General features: G+C 41.9%; 3 protein-coding genes across 4 annotated transcripts; 2 read left to right on the top strand and 1 right to left on the bottom strand.

Moving 5' to 3' along the window:
- Positions 1-7,147: 7,147 nt before the first annotated feature.
- tmem42b (transmembrane protein 42b) lies at positions 7,148-9,029 on the top strand (the record flags this gene model as incomplete). The annotated part of the gene is made up of 3 exons (XM_083680207.1): positions 7,148-7,324; positions 7,920-8,066; positions 8,473-9,029. 3 exons carry the CDS (start codon positions 7,148-7,150, stop codon positions 8,614-8,616), a joined length of 468 nt encoding a protein of 155 aa, XP_083536333.1. The 3' UTR covers positions 8,617-9,029.
- A 2,946-nt stretch (positions 9,030-11,975) lies between these two features.
- Positions 11,976-19,922, bottom strand: LOC310811976 (palmitoyltransferase ZDHHC3-like). 2 transcript variants are annotated; one of them, XM_083680354.1, is made up of 7 exons: positions 19,512-19,922; positions 17,295-17,626; positions 16,398-16,522; positions 15,250-15,346; positions 14,815-14,896; positions 14,404-14,534; positions 11,976-14,231 (listed from the first exon to the last, which is right to left on the bottom strand). In XM_083680354.1, exons 2-7 carry the CDS (start codon positions 17,595-17,597, stop codon positions 14,073-14,075), a joined length of 897 nt encoding a protein of 298 aa, XP_083536480.1. In that variant the 5' UTR covers positions 17,598-17,626; positions 19,512-19,922; the 3' UTR covers positions 11,976-14,072. The 2 variants fall into 2 exon arrangements, with proteins under 2 accessions (XP_083536480.1, XP_083536481.1); XM_083680355.1 differs by having other exon boundaries at positions 19,737-19,797.
- A 735-nt stretch (positions 19,923-20,657) lies between these two features.
- Positions 20,658-25,717, top strand: LOC310811938 (integral membrane protein 2B-like). The gene is made up of 6 exons (XM_083680299.1): positions 20,658-20,805; positions 23,321-23,452; positions 23,623-23,841; positions 24,482-24,592; positions 24,749-24,899; positions 25,022-25,717. The coding sequence occupies exons 1-6, from the start codon at positions 20,719-20,721 to the stop codon at positions 25,108-25,110; spliced, it is 789 nt and encodes a 262-aa protein (XP_083536425.1). The 5' UTR covers positions 20,658-20,718; the 3' UTR covers positions 25,111-25,717.
- Positions 25,718-25,870: the final 153 nt, after the last annotated feature.

The raw sequence follows: 25,870 nt of genomic DNA, 5'->3' as shown, positions 1-25,870 counted from the left end.
GCTGAAATATTATCAATGGCTGAAATACACGGCTAGTCTGGGCTCTCCCTTAATACTTGCATCAGGAAATGTTGGTGAAACACAAATGTCGTATAGGTTGATATAGGTTTGATTAAACCTTAATTAAGTCCAAATCTATTTAATGCAATGTATAGTTAGGCTGTACTACTTACCCACATTCAATGCAAAGACCCTGCCCACATATATTTTTTTCATCCCATTTATCACCTCCATTGTCCCAGGTAAAGAGCCTTTATGAAGATATACATGTATTAAATATGTCGTCCTAAAATGTTCACCGAACTATAAGATTGGAATGTTTTGAAACCACAGCTTTGCATCAGCCACCCATTGAGTACGTCTACATTGACCAAATATATATAATGTTTAATGCAAACCACTCATGAACCACATGAACATTGGTTTCTTTTGGTTGATTGTAATCTGGCACGACTTTAGGGACAGCATATTCGCGAACTCAAAATAAATACAACCATGACAGCTTATTTTTCAATGTTAACTTTATTGAAAGTATCAAAACAGTATGAAGTGCAGAATGGGAGATGGACAAGATGTTTTACAATCGAAAATGCTGAGAATCAAAAGCATATGTGGGCACATGGTGCTTCACAAAACATGGGTTGGTAAAATGAGGAGCAACGCTCGGTCTAGTGTAGACCATGGAGAGATCTGCACACACGCGCATCTTCTTGCTGGGCTTTGCACTGACACCACCAATGAGTCCGTGGGCTGTGTCGTCCCCTGTCGTGTAGATGGCGTAACTGTCACCTGCTCGAGGATGAGGATCTGGGGATGAAGACGCCCATCTCAACTTCCTCTCTGTTCCAACGTCTCTCTTTTCGCGCCAAGGCTGCTGCTCCACGCTGACTGGCGCGCTGGTGTACAGAACCGAAAAAGGGGCAACTTTGGGGCACAGCTGAGAAGGACTGTCTCTCTTCAGGAGAGATTCGATGGAGAAAGGACTGCTGAATTTCACCTCGCATCTCTTCGGTCTCGTTGTGAAGGCTAGTGTTGGTGAGTAGACTGTTGTGGAGGCTGGTGTTGGTGAGATCGTTACGCAGCGCTCTGATGGTTTGTCTGCGTCCATTCCCACTTTGGAGGACAACTCTGGGAACTTGTCCAGGATGCCCTTGAAATGACGTCGCACCATCTTCGCGGTAATTCGACTCTCGTCGATTCTCCAGAAGTTCTTCTTTGAGTTTGGCATGTATGGACTGACTGGAACCTGAATTAATACATTTCATGTTACTCTTTTGATGGAATTCATATCAAGTATAGGCTACTGTAGTTGAATGATAGAAACTTGAACTAACTAATCTATATATGCCATTGAATAATTCTCATAGACATACCTTGACGAAGCAGCCGTTGGTTGATAAGCAGACCCTGATGTTGTTCTCAAGGCCTTTTCTGTCTCCTACGACGAATGCTCTCAACTTGTCCATCAACTGAAAAATATATTTAAAAAGAAGCCCATCAGCACTTGAAGTTCACAGTTTCAGACTATTATAGACATTTAGTTTACGGAATTTGAGTGTAGGCTAGATTATTTGTCTTTACCTGACTAAATGTGAGCATTCTGTCTGGAGAGTCTTGAATGACACAGGCGATCATCCCCGGATAGGTAGTGCATCTCCTGCTATAACGGATGTACTTATTTCGCTGAGCACCGTTGTGTTCCTGGAGAGGCAGATATGTTCCCATGTTCTGCATCTTGTTCATTGCTGATATTCAAACCTCCTTCTGTGGAACTGTGGACCTGGAGTGACGGAGTCCCAGACCTCTGGATATATGTCCTTCTTGAACAATAGGACATTAGAAGTTGTGCACTTCAGGTTAACTAGGACCTTTTCATACCGGGGAGAAGGTGTTAAACGTCGAGGCGGGGCCTGGGTAAAACATGCCATGCATTACAACAGTTTTAGCTCAGCTGGACCCCTCTGTTTAGTGTAAAAGTAATGTGTTTTGCTTCATTGGATATCTGTAAACAATTTAGATATGCATGACTAATCGGGTATTTTAAAGCGCATGTCATGTTTTGACATGTTCAGAATATTATCTGTCCAGGAAATGTTGTGCATGTTTTGCAACCTAATCATTTTTGTTTCATTTCACGAAAATAATGTTCGTTTAAAGGTCCTTCAACGAAATATACCAGCTATGTGTGTGTAAAATGCTGTATAACAAATGTAGAAATGTGAACATTGAAATGTAAACAATGTTTTGTGATCATGGAATAAAGTTGTTATCGAGGGCTTGACAAAAATGTACAGGATAGCTTAAACAAATCTGAGATTGGCAGGCCTTGTTTATTACATTTAAAACAACAATTTCAAACCATGCTTTCCAAAAGATCAGATTTCAGTTAATAAGTAAAATCTAATTTATTTATTTAAATCACTAAAATTACACGAAGTGTAATGGCAAGTCTATACATATAGACGTATCGTTTTGCCCTCAAGCTGAAGCCATGCGTTGTGTTGTGATGGGTTCCTTGTTTTTACCCTCTATCTCAGTCCATTTAAGGATTTCAGTCCCATCATTTTTGCCATTACATATACCTCATCTAGAGCTTTCTGTTGATATATACAACACATTTTGGCCCAAACCCTTTTACATTATTTTACATACATAAAAGACATAAAGGAGAAAGGAAAAATTGACATGTTTATAATTATTCAACGAAATATACGCTATAGGCCTACTACGTTAAACAAAATGTGGGCAAAATGTTTTAAATAGTCCTATATTTGCTGTTTTTGATTATATTTTAGTAAGGAATACATTCCTATGCAATTGTTATTGTTCAAACCGTTTAAATTCCACTCTGATTAAACAACGCAGTGCACTACATTCGTGAAGGAATGGATGTTACAAACTCAATCGCAGTCGATTGATGCAAAGGCACTACCTACATTTCAATGGTTTTCACCCCCGATTATCACCTCTATTGAACCAGGAATAAGAGGCTTAATGAGTAATTTACATGTTAAACTAAATATGTATTCGTACTTCACAGGACTATAAGATTGGAATGTTTGGAATTATCATCTTGGCCCCCATCTACTGAATCTTGATAAACATGTGGTAGTTTTTGAGGACAAGGATTCAGTAGACATTTGACCTATGTCAATTACATAAAGATTATAAGCATAAAATTATGACATTGATCATTGGGGAGATGGGGAAGTAACGGAAGCATGCATGCTCAAGCGGGGAAAAAAACAGCATTGCTATACTTGTATATGTATTTAATGTGTACTTAAGTGTGTTAACACAATTTAATGTATATTATAGTACAACTTGTATCATATACAATAATATTGTAATACTGTTGGGATATATTAAAGTATACTGAAGTAGTGTAAAGTACTATTTAAAGAGTAATACGTACTGTATACGTATACGTGTGTTGAAAGTGTATTTATTTTGGGGATGTACTTTCAACTTTGAATGTAATCTTAGTCATATTTGAAGCTACTGTAAGTATAGGCCTAATACAAGTGTGTGTATACGGTGTAATTGGCCTTTATACAAAAATTAGATACATTAGATTAGAAATACATAGGTATGTATGTTTGTTTGCACAACCTTTATCTAGTCATGAAGGCCTATTTATGTTGAGCGGGACATAACATGTTACAATGCAACTCAGCAACTTGCAGCAGGTCAACCACCAAGCAAGGAGGCCCATGGGCTTCTGACTTTTACATCAGGCTGACTGGCATACATTATCTTGTTATGGTTGGCAACTAAATATACATAATTGTGGAACAGCAAGCAACTTAGCTGCTTAGGTCAAGCTTAGTTGAACGCTGTTTATTAAAACTGGAGTTGTTCGCATCCTAACTCTGACTAGGTAACCGCTTATCTCAGTAGGCTGTGTGGCAAAGTATTCACATGTTTGTGTAGCTTGAGAGTCAAACAAAAAGTGTCAGCTTCGCGTTTAAAGCACATGCACCTTTGATTAAACATACTCGCCACTGGTGCTGATGATGCAGACAAACAAGACTGGAAAGCCTCAAGAGCTGCACTCGCCTAATCGACATAATGTTGCAATATTCGTGGAGCCTTAAAGTGATACAATGTTCCCGACATTTCCCTTGACGTTTGTATTGTGGACCACTTTATTTTGGACAAAAAAAGGTAGGCTGATCTATATTTCTGAACTCTCTTGCTAATCACTTGAATTGAGCGGGTCTCCTCCTTCTCCCCATTGCACAAGACGCGTGCAGAGGGCCTAGGCCTACTACTGTAACGATTATGATCAAATAAAGCTTAGTCTGAATGGCCTTGATAATTTATTGGAAATTGAAAGGTATAGGCTACTTTCCTCCAGATTATTGTAGGAACCTTTTAGGTTACAAAGTTTTTAGGCTACAAATTGGTCCTCTGTGGCTCAGTTGGTAGAGCATGGCGCTAACAACGCTTAGGTTGTGGGTTTGATTCCCGCTGGGACCATATATACTGAAATGTATACACTCACTGCAATGTAAGTCGCTTTGGATGAAAGCGTCAGCTAAATGGCATATATATATATATACAAATTACAACATTGTGATGTGTTGACAGCATGTTGACGTTTTTCGTGGTGAACGTTTAATACATTCGATTAAGATACAGGCCTATTTACACAAGAAAATACCAGGAAAATTTACATTTCTGTAGATATAGATTAATAAATTAATCTGAATTAGAAATTCACCTGTTCATATATTGAAGTTGATATACTTGTCTAGATTGGATTGCACTCAAAAGTCTTGATGGGTGAGGCTGAGCTGTGAATTCCGAACATTCCAATGTTATAGTCCTGTGAAATACTAATGTATTAGCATATGCAAATGAGTGTTGTTGCTGACCATGTGTATCCCTTCATGGCCACAATTTACCCATTTTCTATTGGCTACTTGGAGCATGATAATAACAAAGCAAAAGTCGTCTCAAACTGGTTTCATGAACATGACAATGAGTTCAGTGTTCTTCAGAGGCCTTCCCAGTCACCGGATCTGAATTCAATAGAGCACCTTTGGGATGTGGTAGAACAGGAGATTCACAGCTTGAAAGTGCACCTGAAAAATCAGCAGGAATTGTGTGATGCAATCATGTCATCATGGACCAGAATCTCATAGGAATGTTTCCAACATCTTGTAGAATCAATGCCAATTAATGCCAATCAAGAATTGAGGCTGTTTTGAGAGCAAAGGGAGGCCCTACTCAGTATTAGTATAGTGTTCCTAATAAAGTGTTTGGTGAGTGTAGGGCCTCTGCGTTAACAACCTTTCTAAACTTAGATTGACATGTGCATTAATGAGCTTTCTAGACTTGACTAGTCTAGACTAGAGTCAAATTTCAGGTATGATGATTTATCAACATAGTGATATTTCAATGCAGGCCTGTCATAGATGGTGTTGCATATAAGTTCCTTTATTTTAGTTAAAGCGGAAATCTGGGATTGGTACATACATTTTTGGACTTCTAAATTAATTATATATAGCCATTGATTCTTGAAGTACCTGCATATCCATCGTGATGGTCAGTCCTTGCATCCATAGCTCTGTGATAACATTTCTCCAGCCCCATCCCTCAGCTGTTTACCAAAAAACCGCTACAGCATGAAGTGCAACGTATCTGGGATTGATTGCCTATGTCATTCAAGACTCTCCAGACACAATGCTCACATTTAGTCAGGTAAAGACCAAAAAAGTATATTCTATACTGAAATATAACAATATATATGTTCACCTGAAAGTAAGAACTTCAAATGCTGAAGTTCAAAATGTGCTTTTTTCCATCATAGGAGACAGAAAAGGCATTAAGGGCAACATCAGGGTCAGCTTATTTGTAAGAATTTGTAAAGGCTATTCTATCATAGGTCCTTTCTTTTATACAATGGCAGTAGCCTGTCCTGGGGTCAACCAAAAGAGTAACATGAAATGTGTTAAGTATTTCAGGTTTCTGATCTTCGGGGCGTGTGGTACACCAGTGCCTGTGGACTGCTTGGATGTGTGAACAGTGAACACACCACCCACCTACCATCATTAATCAATACCCATAATGTGCAACTCCTCTACCACTTCCTCTGACTCCTGCTCAATGGCTTCCTCGTTCCCAGCCAATAGCCTACTCCTGAAAAGGCCCTCACTGCCATTGGAAGATGTCTGTTGGTCCGACCTAGACAGTTCTTTGTTTTATGTTCACAATGTGTCTGGATGATTTTTTTGTGTCGTTAAATTAATTCGAAAAAATATTTTTTTTTCTCGACATAACTCGTTTCCTAAAATGTAAAGAAACTGCAATGGCCGCCTCTTATTCTATCCTTTTGCTCATAATTAGGTTCTGAACCTTGTCCCAGTTCCACATTTCTTGACAGCTAGCTCCATCAATCTAGGGCAGAGATGTGGCTGAACTAAGTTATGTATAGGCCTATCTGTCTCTCCCCTCCACTTGTTGCTGTAATAGCGTGGTTTCAGGTAATGAACCATTATGATCCAACTCATCATCAGTATGCTGTAAGAATCATCCATCTTGTGTGTCATGTTCACTGTGTGGGCCCACACTGCCCTCTGCGCAGGCCAAGATCCTGGCTGATTCACTGAGAGCCTGGCCCCACTAAATGACATTAGATTTGCATTGATCTTCCGCTACATCTGTCATTAATAGACCAGAGAGGACAAAAAGCTACTGTAACAAGGAGCGACCTATATCCTAGGCTACTGCTTTTAAGACCTTCATTTTTCTGTTAAAAAATATCATGACTTTTCATTCCATATTGTATGAAATATTTTAATTAATGGTTCATCAATTGGGTAGCGCTACAGCCCTTGAGAGACACTTGGCATCAATCATGTCCTGAAGAAACCATGGTAGAAAAAAAAAGAAATCAATTTTCATTGACAGTTTCTGAACGCATGGAATATAGGTCCAAATAAACTACTTATCCCACAATGCTGTACAACCGAAGTGTTTTGTCCAACCACGGTGCACACCTACCCACTGACCAAGTATTTTGATTGGTGTGGCTGCCACCGGACGGTTGTTGGTAGGAAGTACAGAATCTACCCCGCACACAGCGCAATCCAGCAATAGAAATGTGAAGGATTAGAAACAATGTTCCTCGGCTGTCAACATGTTCCCTGGCGTTGTTTATGCATTGCTGGCGGGTTTTCTCGGGGCAGTCGCATCATCATCTGCAAAGCTGTCCCTCGGAGCCGATTACCTAAAAGGTGTATGTGAAACTGGGCTCCGAACATGGGGAGAACAGCGGAAATTTAGACAAGCGGACGAGACGACTGCTTGTGACTGGGTGAGGCATCGCCCGCAGTTCAAGAGCATGAATTATTAACACGATGGGATTCAATGGCTTTGAATAATGTAGACGTCAATGTGTTAGCAGGGTAATTTCTCAGCCAGGCGGGAAGTTTTTTAACGCTTCTGACTCCAGTTTGTGCGCTCAGCATCATCATCAGCATCATCAGCATCTCGTTCTGGACAGGCGCATCCTGCTGTGTCTACAGCCGTAACCGCGTGCAAAGACGACATTGCAGCCCCTGCGACCTAACGGAGCCTATTACATCATGTCTCGTATGAAACTCTAATCCTCTGGGTTATTTTGCCGTGTATAAATCACTTTATTTCAGCGGTCGAATGGGGTTATTTGGCGATTTTTCCAGACTAATTCCAAAACGCTGGTCGGCTAATGACCTTCAAAGACGCTCGGCACGTGCTTGTCATTGTAATTTCACAGACGAGAAGCAGTCATCTGATGAAGCTCATGAATCTATATCTATTGTCACAGTCTAGCTATGGCCTAATTAAGAATATCTGGAGTATGTCTTGTCTGTTGTAATGTATGTAGGTTTATGAAGCATGTGGACATCAGTGTCTGTTCTGTATTGCAGTTACACATTCCCCTCAGACTGCTATGTGGTGGGCTGCTCTTCACCTGTAATGCTGTGATGTGGACCTTCCTCGCAAAGGCCCTCAGATATTCTTCCTCTTCCATCCGAGCCACTGTGACCACTACAGCCTCTAACTTCGTATCTTCCGTAAGTACCACCTTTAACCTGTAAAGGTTTTTAATTATTCTCCCAGACACAGATTAAGGCTAGTCCTGCACTCAATCACACTTTCAATAGAAAATTGCGTTTGAAGACGCTTTTTGAGCTAGGAATAGGCTTAATCTGTGTCCGGGAAACCAGCCCTCATTGGACATGATGCCTTTTAGTCAAGGATTAGGCATAATCTGTGTCCGGGAAACCAGCCCCACAAGTACATGGTTTTAAATTGTACATACATGTGTCTATCTGAATCAAGATATGTGACACAGATTCATACAACCTTATGTTGCTGTTTGCAAATTCTAATATCTGAACAACTTTGATGTCACTGGATTAAAGGGCATTTCATGCATCTGTCTGAAAATTGACTGGTGGTTAATGACTTTTCATACAGGCATTTCTAGGCCAGCTGATCTTCGGGGAGACCCACATTGCGTTGTGGTGGGTGGGGATCTCCCTTACGTTCTCGGGCCTCCTGGTGCTGCAGAGGGCGTCCCCACATGATGGGCAACAAGGGGTGACTAAGAGGAACGCATGAAACACCTATCAAAGTACACATATCTGATTGAAAAAGAAAAACAATAATGCAACCTATCGGATTTGTGAAAAACTGCATAGAATATTTCCTGTGAATTGGTGTCATGACAGGGTGGAATGACAGGCACTGTCCAAACATACAATTTAAGGAGTATACAGTCATGAGAAAAAGTTAGGACACCCTATGAAAACCTTTGTCTTTTTCAACATATTCAAACATATGGACATTTGATATTCATTTGAACAATATTGAAAAATTGAGGTTATATAACTAAACAAATACAACTGAAACAAATTATTTAAAAAATGATTGGTAAAATGTAATTAATAGAAATGCAATCTTGTGAGGAAAAAGTTAGGACACCCCCACATTTAGGAGGAGCCTGTCCTATTTAAACCTCAGACATTTAGTTTGGTTTGCTCTTGATTGTTGAAGTGAGTTGCATCACCATGGCGAGATCAAAAGAGCTCTCTGAGGCCTACAGAAGAAAAATTGTAGATGCATATGAGTCTGGGAAGGGATATAAAAAGATCTCCAAACAATTCGAAATTAGCCATTCCACTGTCCGGAAAATAATTTACAAGTGGAGAACATTTAAAACCACCACCAACATGGCCAGGTCAGGCCGCCCAAGCAAGTTCAGCCCAAGAGCTGACCGAAAGATGCTTAAAGAAGTCTCCAACAATCCCAGAATGTCATCACGGGACCTACAGGTATCTCTTGCCACAGTTGATGTCAAAGTACATGCATCCACCATAAATAAGAGACTGAACAAGTTTGCATTACATGGGAGGTGTGCAAGGAGGAAACCCCTGCTGTCAAAAAAAACCCATCAGGGCAAGACTAAAGTTTGCCAGAGAACACCTAGAGAAAGACCAGAACTTCTGGAACAATGTGCTTTGGACAGATGAATCCAAAGTTGAACTATTTGGGCACAGTAAGAGTAGACATGTTTGGCGCAAAACCAAGACAGTAACAATAACTTAATATTTTGGGGGGTGTCCTAACTTTTTCTCATGACTGTATAATGTAAAATGATTTGAATTTTGATTAAGGGGTGGAAGAATCTTTGTGGAATATGCATGACATTACTTATAGTTCATCATGGATATGCTTTGCGACAAATTACAAAAGCTTTATTTTACACTTACATTTCCTAAGATGTGGCACTGTAACATTTCCCACCAACATTGCATCATTGCATGTCCAAGGTGAGGTTTGAACTGAAGTAGTAGGCCTTACGATTGTTGCTATACTGCAATATACACAAACACTGACATCAAGATAGCATGTCACTGTATCATGGGATGTCCATGCTCTTCACAAAGGCTCAGATAGACCTCATAGCCCTGATAGGAACTTGTCCTCGGTCATATATTGTGTTTAGATGGCTGCATTTTTTGCGTTCAAGATGTGACTGTGACATGGATTATTTGTTTATTTATTATTATTTTGTGTGGATTATGGGGACAGTTGGCCTTGCCTCTATGACAAATGTGTACAAGTTCCTACCAATGCCTGAACCCATATATGTCACACACCAAAGTATACCACCCACAGCAAGATGGTGGCAAGTTATTCAGAGTGATCATCAAACCTATGATATATTAACTGCCTCAGTCTAACAATTGAAGGCATCAGAAGTTTTGAACCTGGTACTCAACAGTTTTTAGGTGAGCAGCATTTGGGCTCTTGACTGGTGCCAGCTGTTCATGCTCCATTTGCATCCACAACGTCCATCCCAGGTTCTTAGAAAGGATCACATTCAGATAACCGGTAGGGGCCAGGGAGACATCTGGTTGCACAATCCCTCCCTCTGCATCTTCGGAGAGGTCAAATATTTCTGTTCTACTACTCTGGATTACTGAGTGTGTGGATGATCTATCAAAAATGTGTTTATAGCATGCTTGTCCTCGAATGGTGTACCTCCGTAATAATCCTTAACACTGTGAAATGCAATTGTGGGAGGGGGCTTTGAGTAATAACAACAACACACACGACTGTAAAACGGAGTTTGACTTTATCTGATGACCACAATTTGCTGTTGTTTTTTTTATACAGTATATCATCGTATGCATGCGACACCAAAACAGTAGCTACTGTATCCTAACCGTAGCTATAGTCCGATGACGTCTGTGTCATGCAGAAGAACACGCACTATGAAATCAGATCTCCTTCCAATTGCAGCACAGACTACAGGTTTTGTATCATGTGGTATTTTTTTTCCTGGTAATGTGACTATATATATTATTGAATTAGGAGACAATGGTGCTTATGTTTCTGCTGTTCGTCTCATCTGAGGATACATAATTTACCTGTGAACCAGCTGTCTGAGAGAAGAGAAATCAATCCATTAGGGTAGTCGTTAACATTAGTAGTCAACGTTAACCTCTACAGGTGTAACTGTAGAGGTTAATTTAAGAGGTGCATAGTGACCTGATAAGCTGTGTGTTTCCAAGGTTAGTGCAACACTGGAGCCCCACAAGGGGGGCTAAGGAACACCAGTGCACATATGAGGGCCTGAAACCAATGGAGTTAAAGCAAAAATGCATTAAAAGTCTCTGAAATGATTACTTTGGCCATTCTTCTCCCCGTGTTATTTGAATATATTGGCTCATAATATGGAACAGTTATGAGTTATCATAGTGTTGATTAAGGGGAAGCTTCCATGAATGGCCACAGGCCAGTAGAATATGATTGCCACACCTAAAGCATTGTGCAAACTATGAGTCATTGCTACTTGGATAAACAGGGTGGAGAAAAAACGGTGTTTGGGCCGAAATTAGGGTGTCTGTACTGTATGATCTCATACAGGCCATTCATATCTTGTCTAAAATGATTTGAAAATGACATTTGTAAAAGTGTAAATATTTTCTATACACAAGACAGTTTTATGGACATGTGTTAGCTCTTGTTCAAATATGAGCTATTGCACAATGTTGAATAATTATGGAATAAACCTCTCATCTGCAATAAATGAACTGTCAGTTGTTTCTTTACTCAGACATTTCATAGGAAATATACAGGTCACTTTCATATGTTTTCCCAATTAGCCTATTTTTTATTTGTAGCTAATTTGAGCTAAAACCGAATTAACTTGTATAGAGCCCAAATTACAATTCTAGGCTAACTGTCTGAACATGAGGTAACTGTATGCCTGACAAATTAACATGTGGTGAAACAATGAAACACACAGATGACAATAAGACACACTTCATTGAAAAAACAAGAAATTTATTATATTTCCTTTCCATATGAAAGTGACTCAAATAATATACTTCGCATTCAGATAAACATTTTGATTCATATTGAATCATGTATTTACAGCAATAGTGTGTGTGTGTGTGTCAGAAAACAGAGAGACAACTGTGTCAAGATAGAGAGAGACATATAAAGAGAAATAGTACAGTACATGATACATCATAATCAGACCAGCAGAGAAGAGACTGAACACCTTTCCAGCATATTCCTTCTCTGCTGGTGAGTAAGGCTCTGGCGCAGTGCCTCGAATCAGACAGTAATTATTGTAATGAATGGACTGGGGTAACTTGAGTCTTGAACAAGCCTCTAGTAACTTAAAGGAGCCTCACGCTCTGATAATCTGACGCTCCTCATTAAAGTCTCAATGGCACAGAGACATGACTCTGATGATGATGAAGAACATGCTTGTGAGATATTAGTACGTGATAAGCAGACACCGTCATTGTTGTTCTGGAACAAGCCATCTAAGAAACATTTTCAAAAGATATGAATGCAATGTGTTGTGTTATTGGAGAGCATTAATGTATACAAAAAAAAAAAACTGTTCTGTTAAGGGGAAGGTGACAGCTCTCATGTAGTGCCATTTAACAGCAGCCAAAGACTTTTATTTCAGATCATAATAATCATAAAAGCAACACAGTATGTGGTCCAAACATATTTTAAAAAGCATGCATTTCTTGCCACTGCTCTGCATTGTCAATGTAAGAGAAAAGCAGCAGCAAGGATGAACACATAAGCCTTGCATTTTCATGCAGTGTGGTGATGATCTCATTCTGTTAAAAAAGGCCAAAGTGTAAGTGAGTTTCCTGTAGAGTCCCTGGGTATGTCCCACTCTACCTTGTGCCACTCAACACGTGCATGTGGGTGAAAGAGCTAAGAAAATCCTCCCTTCATAAACCACAACATTTGGCAGCATACATTTGACATGAATTAGACCTTCTGCCCAGTGTGGAAAACTGCAGCCAATCGGCGCTGCCTAAACCTAAACAACATGTCAGTGCCTTTCCTTACTTGGTGTAAACCAGCTTTGCTCGGCAATGGTAACATTTTGAATGTCAACTCCCAACATGGTGTTTCTGGCCTCAATGCACATTTTCCATTGGTGTCAATTTCATCACTATCATTTGTCCCACAAACCTTCGCCATGGCAAATTCATAACCACAAGCAGATTACACATTTAAAAATTCCATCAAGTTAACAAGGGGGAAATTACACATTGGTTCATGCTTCTTTAAAAAAGATATTCAAAACAATATGTACAACTCTATTTTATGCTTTACCACCTATATAATCTAATGGCAAGGCTGATCAAAGTGACGGTTTCAGAGGGGGTCATGTTTCAACATAAACAACGGTTATCAAACATATCAGCCAGTTAGACATCTTGTCACCCAGTGGGACAAAGGGCAACAGAAATAACCATCCATCATTGCCAAAAGCTCCTGCAGAGTTTGACTTTCATTCCATTCCAAATACAAGGTTAATCCTGGTCAGAGTCTCATCCGTTCCCTTTGGAGTAAACATGTCCTGCACAGGGGCCTGACTGGCAGCCAAGGTTAAGGCAGAGCAACACAATCTCTTTACTTACAGTAACGGTGCCTGCTCATGGTGCACTGTACTAAGGCAAAGTCATACGCTGCTTTGACATCGGAAGACAAATGAAAACTTGATGGGGGAAGGGAAAAAAAAAAAAATAAAAAAAAAAAAGACCTGAACTTCTTTGCTTTTCACAAAACCTGTAATCTGGAATTCAGCTTGTGTGGTTGCATGGTTTAGTCCTTAGAACAGGAAATGACCATATGCATGAAGTCCTTTGGGTTCTCAATTTCTCAAAGGCCAAATCCGGTTTCTAGCCATGTTACCTACACCAGCATGTGCCGTCACATCTACAATTGTGATTGTGTAAAACGCAGGAAGGCATTACACAATTGTGGTTTCGCACGGCTTAGTTGTGAACGTGAACACACAAAAAAGATCAGCACCAGGCAGAAACTAAATTAGTGAAAAGTATTAAAAACAGGCAGATTCACAAGATATCTCACAAAGAACACCCTGAAATTACAAATGATCAAGAACTGAAAGAAGAAAAAGTAATTATAGTCAAGAAGAGGTGACACTCAGTGAAGTCACCGGGCTGTAAAACAGTCACGTGTCCATTTCATCAGTCCGCTGGTAACGTGTGTGCTTCCAGACCTCAGACGACATATTGGTATAGGTCAGCCTTACCGTGGTCTGGTGTGGCAAAGGGGCTTAGCCATGCTATAGAGAAAGGATGGCCAAACACCACCTTCATGTTCATCCACTTAGTCTTTTTAGTCCATTTCCTCTCTTCCTTTTTCAACTGCTCGATGCCCTGGATGGGGAACAACAAGAGTCAAGACATCAGCGGGAGGTATTAAGAGAACACAACGTATTTTTCCTGAGCGAAACCCTCCTACGACCCCCGGCTCCGCTCCTTTACAGAGTGATGTGGCGAGGAGGAGTGAGGGGAGCAGAGGGAGGCTACGGGGGGGTTGTCCACTTACTGTCTCGTCGGAACAGATGGAATGGACCTGGGTCCCAAACATCACAGATGTGAATATGAGGAAGAGGAGGGCCTCAAAGCATAGGAGGATGAGGAGGATGACCGTTGCTGGAGGCGAGAAGGTACTGCACTCTAGGGAGGGGGGAGGGGGGAGGGGGCCGGGGGAGGGAGAGGGAGATGGAAGAGAGAGAGGGTTTAACGTGGTGGAGGGCAGAGGTGGTCTGCTGAGGGGACATGTCCTCTCTGTTTCTGTGTCGGATGGCGCCTCTGTGATGGCTAGTCACAAATGTAAGATTGTGACATGATTGTGTTCTGATACGTTAAAACTGTCGTGGCGGGTGATATTTACTACCTTGCGATATATCCTTGACACAAACATCGTTTAAAACAAGCTGAACAACACGGTACTTACTTGTCCAGTCTTCCTCAAAGCAGAAGATGAAATGGAAGGCCACCATGATCAGGGCATGGAAGGATATCAGTGAAATGTACATCTAAAAAGGAAAAAAAAAAAAAGTGGTTTTATCAGTTAATTTTATAGTAGTTACGATGTTCATTTATCATACAAGACTCTTACTTTGAAAACGGATAGGACTCTTATGTTGTCAATATTGTGGTTTGGACAAGGCCTACTGTATGTGACAGTACAGTATGTGATTTCTTAGGGAAGATGCTAGACTGAGTATGCGTAAGTGTGGAATTAGTCAGCTAAGTGATGAAAACAATGCCAGTGGTAAACAGCTCATGTGAAAGTGAGTCAATAATAGTGTGTAGTGAAGGTGTGTAGTGAACGTGTGTGTGTTTGAGCGGTAACTGCACGTCCGAGGAGCCTTGGCGCCAAACTCACTGTGAAAAGCACAAAGTATTTCTGGTTGCTCTCTCCAACGCAGTTGTTGACCCAGGGGCAGTGGTGGTCCATCTTCTTGATACAGCGTTTACACACACTGAGGACACGGACACACATGGTCACACACATGGTCACACACATGGTCACACACATGGTCACACACATGGTCACACACATGGTCACACCCACGGTCACACCCACGGTCACACCCACGGTCACACCCACGGTCACACCCAAGCAGCGTAGAGAGCCACAGACAGTAGAGCTCTGAAGAACGTGGGCCAAACTAAACCATGACCTCCACAAGCTGCTCCCTCTGGGATGAGTGAAGACCAGCCAGAATGCATAGTTAACGAAGAGGGAATTCAAACACACACAGACGCAGCACTGTGGACTCTCTCTATCCACCTCCAGCATCACTGTGGACTCTCTCTCTCTATCCACCTCCAGCATCACTGTGCATACCGTGTTGACATTGACGGAGATGAGACGCTGGCATAACCTGCTGAGCTAGACCGTGCTCTCAGGCTAACAGGCTCACAGGGGAGGTATACATCATCTCAAGGAGATGCAGCAGACTGACAACTCAACTCAGTGGCAACGCCTCATCATAATTCATCTGGCCTAGCATGTCAAGGTGATACATACAGGACTATACAACACTCAACAGCTGTGCTCTGATCTCATGTTATTTTCTCAAGGTGAAGCAATGTATAGAGTATTATATCACATTATATAGTAAACAGTATGCCTCACAAATCATTATTTGGTACTCTTCTTACAAATAAAGCCTAAATACCAAGTGTGGCCACATGACATACATTTGCCCCAAATATGCAAGGATTTATAATTGAACTAATCCACTTTTTATGATTTTCATCCTTTAAAAAGCTGTTCAAAGCATTCTTCGTGGCCAGAAGACGCACCGATTTGTAACACAATTAATTTAATTTGTGTAAACCTCATTACTTCAACCCCCCCCCCCCCCCCCCCCTTTGAAAGCATTGAAAAGCCAGGGGAACTCCTTAATGAGCTGGCTAGGAAGTCTAGTGGGTGTAACCATGCAGCTTGAGGAACACAGGAACAAACAGTGGTACTCCCAGTGGGACAGCCATTCCAGACCTTTCTAGACTGCGTCAGCCCCGTACCTGCAGTGGTGAGCTCTGTCAGGCTTGATACTGCAGCACTTGGGGCACTTGTAGACCACCTGACCGGGTTTCAGCTGCAGGCTCTCGATGAACTCCTTTGTGGCGTTCCCTTTCGGCACTGCACCCTGGGAAAGGGGGCGGAGAGGCACTCGTCAACACCTGCAACGAGGCTACTGACATTTAGATTAAAAAATAAATAAATAAATAATTGAACCTTCATTTATCCAGGGAAAACACACTGTGTCTAAGGTGTCTTTTGTGGGTGTGCCTTGTCTCCACATATAAATACAATTACGAAACAACACATTGAATATACAACACAGTAACATACAAAATACACACAATAAATGATCAAAACAAGAGCGTGCCACTGTGAGCTGGTCCCTTACCACTGACTGTGTCGGCTGACATACGTCTACAATAAACCTGCAGGAGTGTGTGGGGGTACTTACAAATATATACCATCGTTTTTTTTATTATTTTTTTAAATTTTATTTCCAGCCCCACAAAGAGAGATTGTGTTGGTGTCCATGACAATACTCACCGTCAATAAATCTATACAGCAGATAGATTCAGTGTCTGAAATGACACGATCAGCGTTAACCAATTTTAGACTTCTGCGCCTTATTTTTCCAGTGTGGTTTGAGGGTGTGGTGTAGCATGTGACCTTTACAGATCAGGCCCTCAGTGAGGGGTAGAAGATCCTCTCTGACTCAAACCATCCCCTGTATAATGAACTGCTCCCAACAGGCCCCCTGCTATGCGAAAAACAAGAAACCACTTGTCCCAGGCACTATTATCCCTCCTTAACAAGCCCACAGTCATCTGGGCTAAACAAAGTACAGCTGCCCTGTCATACAGTACATTCTCCACTGACAGACAGACAGACAGACTAACCGGGTCTGTGCACATGGCCCTGCCATGGGAGCCCAGGGCAAGGACGGCCAGGGTGTTGAAGAGCGCCCCGTTGATCAAGCTGTAGGCCAGGTTCTTGGCGGGCAGCAGCATGACGAAAACCACCACGAACTCGGCGTACAAGACGAGCATCCAGGTGATGACACCGCACACGATGCCGCAGCCATCGCGGACGAACCACATGGTGTCAGAGCTGGGGCGCAGTGGGGGAGGGGCGCAGTGCTCGGGCTGCAGGTAGCCGGCTTGCCTCTCAATGTCCCTGCAGCGGTGCGCCGGGCTCTTCATCCTAAAAGCACCGCAGCTTCAGCCGCATGCTGGGAGAGAAGAACGTTAGAATGTTGGAACAGCTGAACCGTGGTGACAAAGCAACTTTCTGCGCAAAGACAATAAAGTTGACTCTCAGAGAGTAAATGAGAGAGAGGTAGGGCGGGAGGGAGGTAACAGGCACAGGGGGAACAAACACTGATTAATCCCAAAGTCTACAAAGAAAAAGTGTGTGAGGAAGGATTGCTTGAGAGGAGGTATGGAAATTGCTCTTCAATCTATAAAGCAGTTTGCTCAGTCCTGGTTTACTGTAAGCAAGTGGGCCTGTGTATTCAAATCTTTAAAGGTAGATTAGAGTGAAATTAAACCTTGAAATGCATTTAGTGTAACCTCACCTTGAAGATCAGACCTGAGACACACACACACACACACACACACACACACACACACACACACACACACACACACACACACACACACACACACACACACACACACACACACACACACACACACACACACACACACACACACACACACACACACACACACACGTTAGTGGCTGGCCACAGACTCTAGACAGCCACAGAGTAGGATTAGGGCCCCATGTTGTAAAACTGAGTGGGTGTTCCAGTATGGTGATAATGGCTGTCACTTTTACCATGGAGGCCAGGTATTACCATCTGCTGCTACTAGTAGCCTGGTCTGGATTTGCTAATGTAGCTAATTCTACCGTTCAACGTGTCTCACATATAGCACCGCCACCTCCTGCCAGTTGTCCATAAACAAGAACCAGAGACAGAGGGGGCCAAAATGGGGTTTGTTTTTTTGTAAGAGCAATTTACAAGTAAAGACTAAGGCCTATAATTTATTTTGTCAGCAAGATATCAACAAACTAAACTGTTCATTTGGGTGGCAAATTACGAAAATTACGAAAGAGGTAGGCCTAGTCCAACCCAATAATTTACTCCCATCCTAAGTCTAGGCTTACAGTACATGCCATATGCACATAACTTTAGCTGACTTGAGCGCTGAAGTTAGATTACGCAGATTCAGTTTGAGGCATATCAGGTAAAACTTGCTTTAGAGGGAGTGGAATGCTAATATGTTGCATCAATGTTGAGTGATAACACTGATTTTACTAACACCAGTATGGTCTCTTGTCAAAAACGTGTTTTTCGAGACTGGCCCCTTCCACTGCCAGTCTCAAGAAAACAAACATGTACATATGTACATTTTAAGTCTGGTATCTAAAGGTGTGTGACAGAAACTAACAGCAATGGCTTACAGACCAACCAAATGAAAACGTTTGAGTAGGCAACACTCTATAGTATGGCTAAACTTAGGCTAAATACGGTTGTATCAGGCAGTCGTTTAATAATAAGTGATTTATAGGGATGCAAGATGTCCTGCTGTTTGGATGCCTCCAAGAGTAATTATCAGACTAATGTGACTTCAGTTCATCACCTCTCCAGGCAAAAAACACATGTCAATCGTCTTCCACTAGATTAGCTATAGTAGGTGTGTTTAGCCTCGCTGGGCATAGGTAGCTAACAGTATTTCCCATCATAGGAGCAACTGTATCTGCTTTGTCTTTCTATTAGTCTTTTCCTACACGACATGGCACAAACAGCCCACCCACATGGTCAAGAAATTCACATTATGGATTTCCCACGTCAGAAAAATATCCACGATCATTTTTATAGGTACCTTCCTTTCAGCAGGTGGAATTACTGGCAAAACCCAGACACAGCAATATCAACGAGGAAGTGATCCATCATAATTTCTCTGTAGAATGTTGCATGAATGAAAATGAAAAGTTCGCCTAAACTTGATGACAAATAGATGCTAACACAATAGTTTATTCTAACGAGCCAGCGAGTAGCTATTATTCGAAAAGCAATCAATTCTGCCGTAACAAGGATCAACACTCACCTCTGGAAAGGATTGAGACACACAGCAGTCCTTTCTGAACGTCAGGTAGCTAGGTAGCTAGCTAGCTACAACACCAGATACATTCACACTGGCACCGAGCAGCTAGCTAGGAGTAAGGAAGCTAACGAACAACACACCCCTGTTCTGTTCAGTGACACTCACGATACACCCTTAATTTGACCACTTCATCATTATCTGAACTACAAAGCGACTTTTCCCCCCGACCTTTTAGCCGAATCAAAAAGCACAAGTGTCCAGTCGTCTGGTGGAGATGGTGGAGACCTGTCTCCCTCAAGCTCTGCCAGCTAGGAAACTAGCGGATGAGAACCAGGAAGTAACATGTAACAAGATCCCCTGCGCGCAGGACTGCTGCTCTCCGTCCGCACGGTGCGCTTTTCTGGCGGAGCACGGCGCTCCTTGCCCCGGTGTTTGGAAAGAAAGACTTATCTCTTAACATCAGCCAGGGCAAACATTGCACTGCGCTTGAGTTTAGCAAGTGCCCTCTAAAATAAAATGATACGCTAGACTGACAGCTACAAGCACACAGATAAGAGGAAAACCCTACAAATATATATTTAAAAAATAAATAAAACCCTGCATTATATTTGCTACTAGGCATAAACGTGGACTGTGTGTGTGTGTGTGTGTGTGTGTGTGTGTGTGTGTGTGTGTGTGTGTGTGTGTGTGTGTGTGTGTGTGTGTGTGTGTGTGTGTGTGTGTGTGTGTGTCAAACTATGTATTATCAATGGTGTGAAGGAAGGTCCATTACCAGTACCCTATTCTTGTTTGACTAGCTACACAAAGCCTTCCTAAAGCTCATGATAACAATGGGCTCTCTAATCCAGTGAACAAAAACCAGCACATCTACGATCATGAAGCTACAGCCTAAATCTAAGGGAATAAATGAATTTGCACCTTTTGCCTTTAGCTCTCGTAGCCTGATAGTTTATTTATTAGCTGTTTATTGTTTACACATTTATTTATTTTGCTTTGGTTTTCTGGCCAAATCATAAAACCATGAATGCGCATCCACCCTAGAAACGTTAAAGAATGTCGATATATTAGGTTCTTGAATGTAGCCCAGATTAGCTGTGACCACCCATGTGACCCGCTTGGTTTGTGTTTATGTTATCTGCGTCACTGTAATCAGACACTGCACGAAGACGATCTTGCACAGGGTGATATAACGAGTATTGTACATTTAAAAATGGTCAAAGTTACATTTAACTCGTCCTTTGGGCAAAAGGATTTGAAGAAAGCATGCACCGAGGAAGCGCTAATTCCCGAGGAGAAGGTGAGTTTATTCAAACCTTTGTGTTGATATGGGTTTTTTTAACCATCGGATTCGGTCGTATGGGGAAAGAAGAAACATTTATAACGTAATCATGTAGTTAACAATGTAGCAAAGTCCTTGAAGCCAAGTAATTACGGTTTGCTAGTAATTAAACACATATTGATTGGGTTTCACCAGGGCGTCGAGCACCGTTCTCGTGCGCTGTGCAAGATCGGTTTATTCTAATTCGATTTTTTATTGTCCCTTGACATTATTGTTCAGTGTTTTCTGCCAGCGTTTTTGCATTTAGGCCTAGTTGTTAAAAGCATATATCGACTGCTGATACTTCAACCTCAACCCATGATTGGATTGTCGACGTCGGAAAATGGCTGACTTCACAAATCACTCTCAACCGTGAAGATCGCAGACCTATCGCGACGAAAGCGTTTTGTGTGATTAAAGACCAAGACACAGAACAGTATAGAATAGGACATGGAAGAGATTTAACCTGATTGCAGTAATAAAGATAAATCAACCACTAATTTCTGGACATGTAATTGAACCCCTTAAACACACACACACACACACACACACACACACACACACACACACGTGTATACACACACAAACACATAGGCTACAAATATATAATGGATTCTTATACTGTTCATTACCATATGCTAACACTACATTAAGTTGCCTCGATACCTGTGTAGTAACGCTGTAAATCAAGGTTATTAAATAATTTTAGCGGTTTGTGTTACCACACAGACAGGATAAGGAACAGTCCTTATTCTACTTGTATAATAACATTAACCGCTCAACTTCATCACTATGCAATTACAAATAAATGACCAATTAACTATGTAATAACATGTCAATACAGTGTTGTTACTAGTGTAATTAGAGTTGCTATACATGTGTTGGGGCAGGTTAATATAAAGTGCGACCTTTATCTGTATAAAGGGTAAATGTGTTGAGACTTGGTTGTGGAGCACTGACATGGTGAGAGGATAGAGAAAGACTCATGTGCATTTTGGGTTGTCAGACACGTGGAGTGTGAGAGATTAAATAGTAATCTGTTGGAAAAGGAGCCACAGTGCAGGCTTCAGTGATGCCATAGGGCATGGTCCACTTAGACACTGCTCCTAACAGTTATACTATTACTGTCTTGTTATTAGCTAGGGTACCTGGTATAGCCAGACACCATGCATGGTCATCATCAACAGCCACTGTGTACGCCAAGCAAGTCGCTACTTGTTGAAATGAATGTAGATATGATGCCTCAGACAGAGCCTTTGTTCAGTCCTTTCACCTGTCGATGCTGTGTATAGTAAATGCATTTTATCTTGTATCTGAATCAGCTTTCAGAGCAGCGAGCGGAGCCTGTGAGGAATGCCATGAGGTGTATTTGCTTAATACTATCGTGTTCTTTCATGTAGATCTGAGTTCCCTGTAGTTGTTTACAGAAGCATCGGAGAGCAGGGCCTGAGCTAAATTACAGGAACAATTCTAGATTATGGAGTGCAGGTCTCTTCCGCTACAGTACCTACAGCCTGTTTAATTTGTTTGTAGCCTTACCACTGTGTCTTTGTGTTGTTATTTCCCATCCCTCTCCAGGAAAAGAGATACAGCCTGTAACATCTAGTCCTTTTGTTTCAATATGAGACCCCCCCCCCCCCCCCCAACGCTTAATAAACAACATCCGTTTTTGTTTGGGAGTTTCAGGAAAAGGGCTGCCACCCAAATGACAACAACAACAACAACATGCCTCTGTGCTGCATGTAGGAGTAAGGGAAGCAACAGAAAGATGATGGCAGTTGACAAGAGGAAGGGACTGAATGATGACCAGAATAGGATGTTTTGAAAGGGAAAGTGGTTATGGAGGTGCATGCATGCTGAAGGTGAAAGGTCACGTGAAGACAGGGTTCTGGGGCAGGAGCTGTAGGATTAGCAGCGGCCCGTGTTGAACCGAGTGTTGTGTTACGTTACGTAAGCATCTGTCCTCACTCATTGTCTCTGATGGTGACGACCACTCGAACTGAACTCATAGAAAACAGATGAATGAACACTCTTTTTTTTGATGTAAGTGAGAATTAAATAGAATTTTCTTCATGCTGAATTAAAAAAAAAAAACCCAAAATGTTTGTATATTCCTTTTTAGTTTATTTCTGGTCCACCATTGATATGGTCCCGTAGTATCATTATATTGCACATCAAAGCCTCATAGATATCCTGATAGCATCAAAACGCATCACAATGAGACCGTACCAGGAAGGAAATCTGAGCTTGCTACAAGGATATCTCTGATGGGGAGAGAAGAGGCTACAGATTGGAAAAGAGGATTATGAGGTCATAGAGACTTTTATGGTCCCTATGACTTGGATGGCGTACTCGCTTTACGGCAGACTGACCAACCAATGCCATGTCATGAAATGTTCTGATAACCTGGTATTGTTCTGTATACGGCCCGAGGCTGAACAGTGGTCTGTCTGTCTGTCTGTCTGTCTGTCTGTCTGTCTGTCTGTCTCCCCAGGACCTGGAGGATGGGATGCGGGTGCGTAAGCAGTCGAAGGTCTGGTGCTGGTGCATGTGTCTGGGTCTGGCTCTCATGCTCTCCGGTGTGGTCGTGGGAGGGGCTTACCTGTACAAGTCGTACATATTGCAGGTGAGAGGGAGTGTTCCCGTAGACTGTGACCCCGTTTCCGACATTGAGCGTAATTGGATGGATGCAATGGGAGCGTCTCCCATGTGCGTGTGTGTGCTCAAACACGCGTGCGTGTCAATTATTGATGATGGGAGAGGGCTAAGTCCTGCAATGTTGTTGTTTTGTTTCAGGAGGGCCGGGTGTACTTCTGTGGGGTGGATTACCGTGAGCAGGACTACATGGTTCCGGAGGAGGAGGAGGCGGCGGCGGAAGCGGGCATGTCCGCTCAGCTCCGACACATCCAGGAGAGCATCCGTGTGCTGGAGGAGGAGGCGGTGGAGCTCATCAACGTCCCCGTCCCTGAGTTCTCAGACAGTGACCCCGCTGACATCGTCCATGACTTCAACAGGGTGAGAACACTGCAACAGCGCTCGCTCTGCTGTGCCCTGGATGATGTTGTGTCACCTATTTCCTTTCAATTACATGATGATACATTGTTAGGCCTAGATCACAGCTGTTAAGACAAAGTTGCTTGCTTTTGTGAGACATTTGCTTAAATTAAAGTTGGCCAAACGTGCAAAATAAAAACTAGATTTTGTCAGACTGGCCATGCCCATGCAATGACAATCTGTTGAAAAATGTGCTTGCATAGCAATTCGCCTGGTGTGGGTCAGGGTGGGAACTGCAGCCATGTCCGAAATGTTTTGGATAATCCATGAAACAAGGCAACATGGGGGGGGGGGGGGGGGTATAATATAATATATTAGTATAATAAACTTTAAAACAAAATGTATTTACAGTCGTAGAGGTGAATTAATTAATTTAAAAAGTAGATCAGTTACATTTGATTTTTTGATGCTGTTGCGTGAGCTCATGTCTCATTCCGGGCAGCTCAGCTCCCCCCGGCTCCCTCTTAATTTACACTCTGTAGGGACATCAGTCCTTGAGAAAATGTGCCTCCTCCACACATTTGATGTGAAACTGTATCTGTCTGGTTTTTTTCAAGCGCTGCTCTTTTCTCTCTCTCTCTCTCCCCCTTTCCCACCCTAGAGACTGACAGCCTACCTGGACCTCAGCCTGAACAAATGCTACGTCATCCCCCTCAACACCTCCATCGTCATGCCTCCCAAAGACTTCCTTGAACTGCTGGTCAACATTAAGGTAACCGCACAAACTCCGCCACTCCATCCACCATGACCCATCTTTGGCCAAAGTCCAAACTTCTTGTGCGAGAGGGAAATTACTAGATTTATAGGGACTGTGTTTGTGGGGTTTCATTTTGTGTGAAGATAAGTGTGTTTTGTTTAAATGTCCTAGGCGGGGACCTACTTGCCCCAGTCCTACCTGGTCCATGAGCAGATGATGGTGACAGAACGTCTGGAGAACGTGGACCAGCTGGGCTTCTTCATCTACAGCCTCTGCAAGGGGACGGACACCTACAAACTGGAGCGCAGGGAAACCATTCTGGGTAAATACATCCTCTACCACCTACAGAAGCACACATACACTGGCCACTGATGAACTGCTGCCATACCCTGAAAAGCAGGTCATCCTACATCCTTTTAAAAAAAGTTTTTTTTCATTTTGCAGGTATCCAAAAGCGTGAGGTCCTGACCTGCCACAAAATCCGTCATTTTGAGAGCAGGTTTGTGGTGGAGACAGAGATCTGTGAGCCTTAGAAGAGGAGGGGTTGGACTGCTTACAATCAAGTCATGCGTCGTGTGACTCACAAGCAGTGTGATGGTTTTTTTTGTTTGTTTTTTAACCCTTATCTTTCCCTACCATCCTCGTAGATCCTTTACTTGTATGTACTGCTGGTAGTTTTGAATGACAGCTGTCAGTGTAAAGATAATTCCATGCAATACTGTATTAAGTAATACAAATGTATTTTTCACTGTGTAAAATACCTTTTAATGGGGGCAACTCTTGAAGGTGTATTGAGGTATACTGTATGTGTTCAAGCTTTTCTATTTTGTGTTTTTTTTTGTTTTTTTCTATATATCTTAACTCCTCTGGGGTTCAATGTTAAGTAACACAAAAAGTGTTGTAACACTAAAAAAACTCAGTTAATTATACTGTGTTAAAGGGTATAACTGTAGTTAAATTATATTCATAATAAGAATATGCATTTTTAGCATAGAAACTTTTTTTTTTGGTTACCAGTACACTACAAGCACAAATCTCACACACCACAAATGTTTCTGAAAACCGAGCATGTGGTACTAACTTGTATATAGCCTGTATGTAAAAAGGAGATTAATAACACAATAAATCTTAATTGTTTTATTTGTTCTCATGATTTACAAATAAGATATTTCTGCAGTTCAACTTTGATTGTGCAACACAATGGCATTATGGACTGTTAAACTTGACATCCAGGGATGTCTGTGTGGTTTGAGGGAACACTTGTTTCATACACACACAATACACTTTTCCATA

This window comes from Argentina silus (genome assembly GCF_951799395.1).
Source record: "Argentina silus genome assembly, chromosome: 11".
Classification (NCBI taxonomy): domain Eukaryota; kingdom Metazoa; phylum Chordata; class Actinopteri; order Argentiniformes; family Argentinidae; genus Argentina; species Argentina silus.
This window is presented reverse-complemented; position numbering and strand designations above follow the sequence as displayed.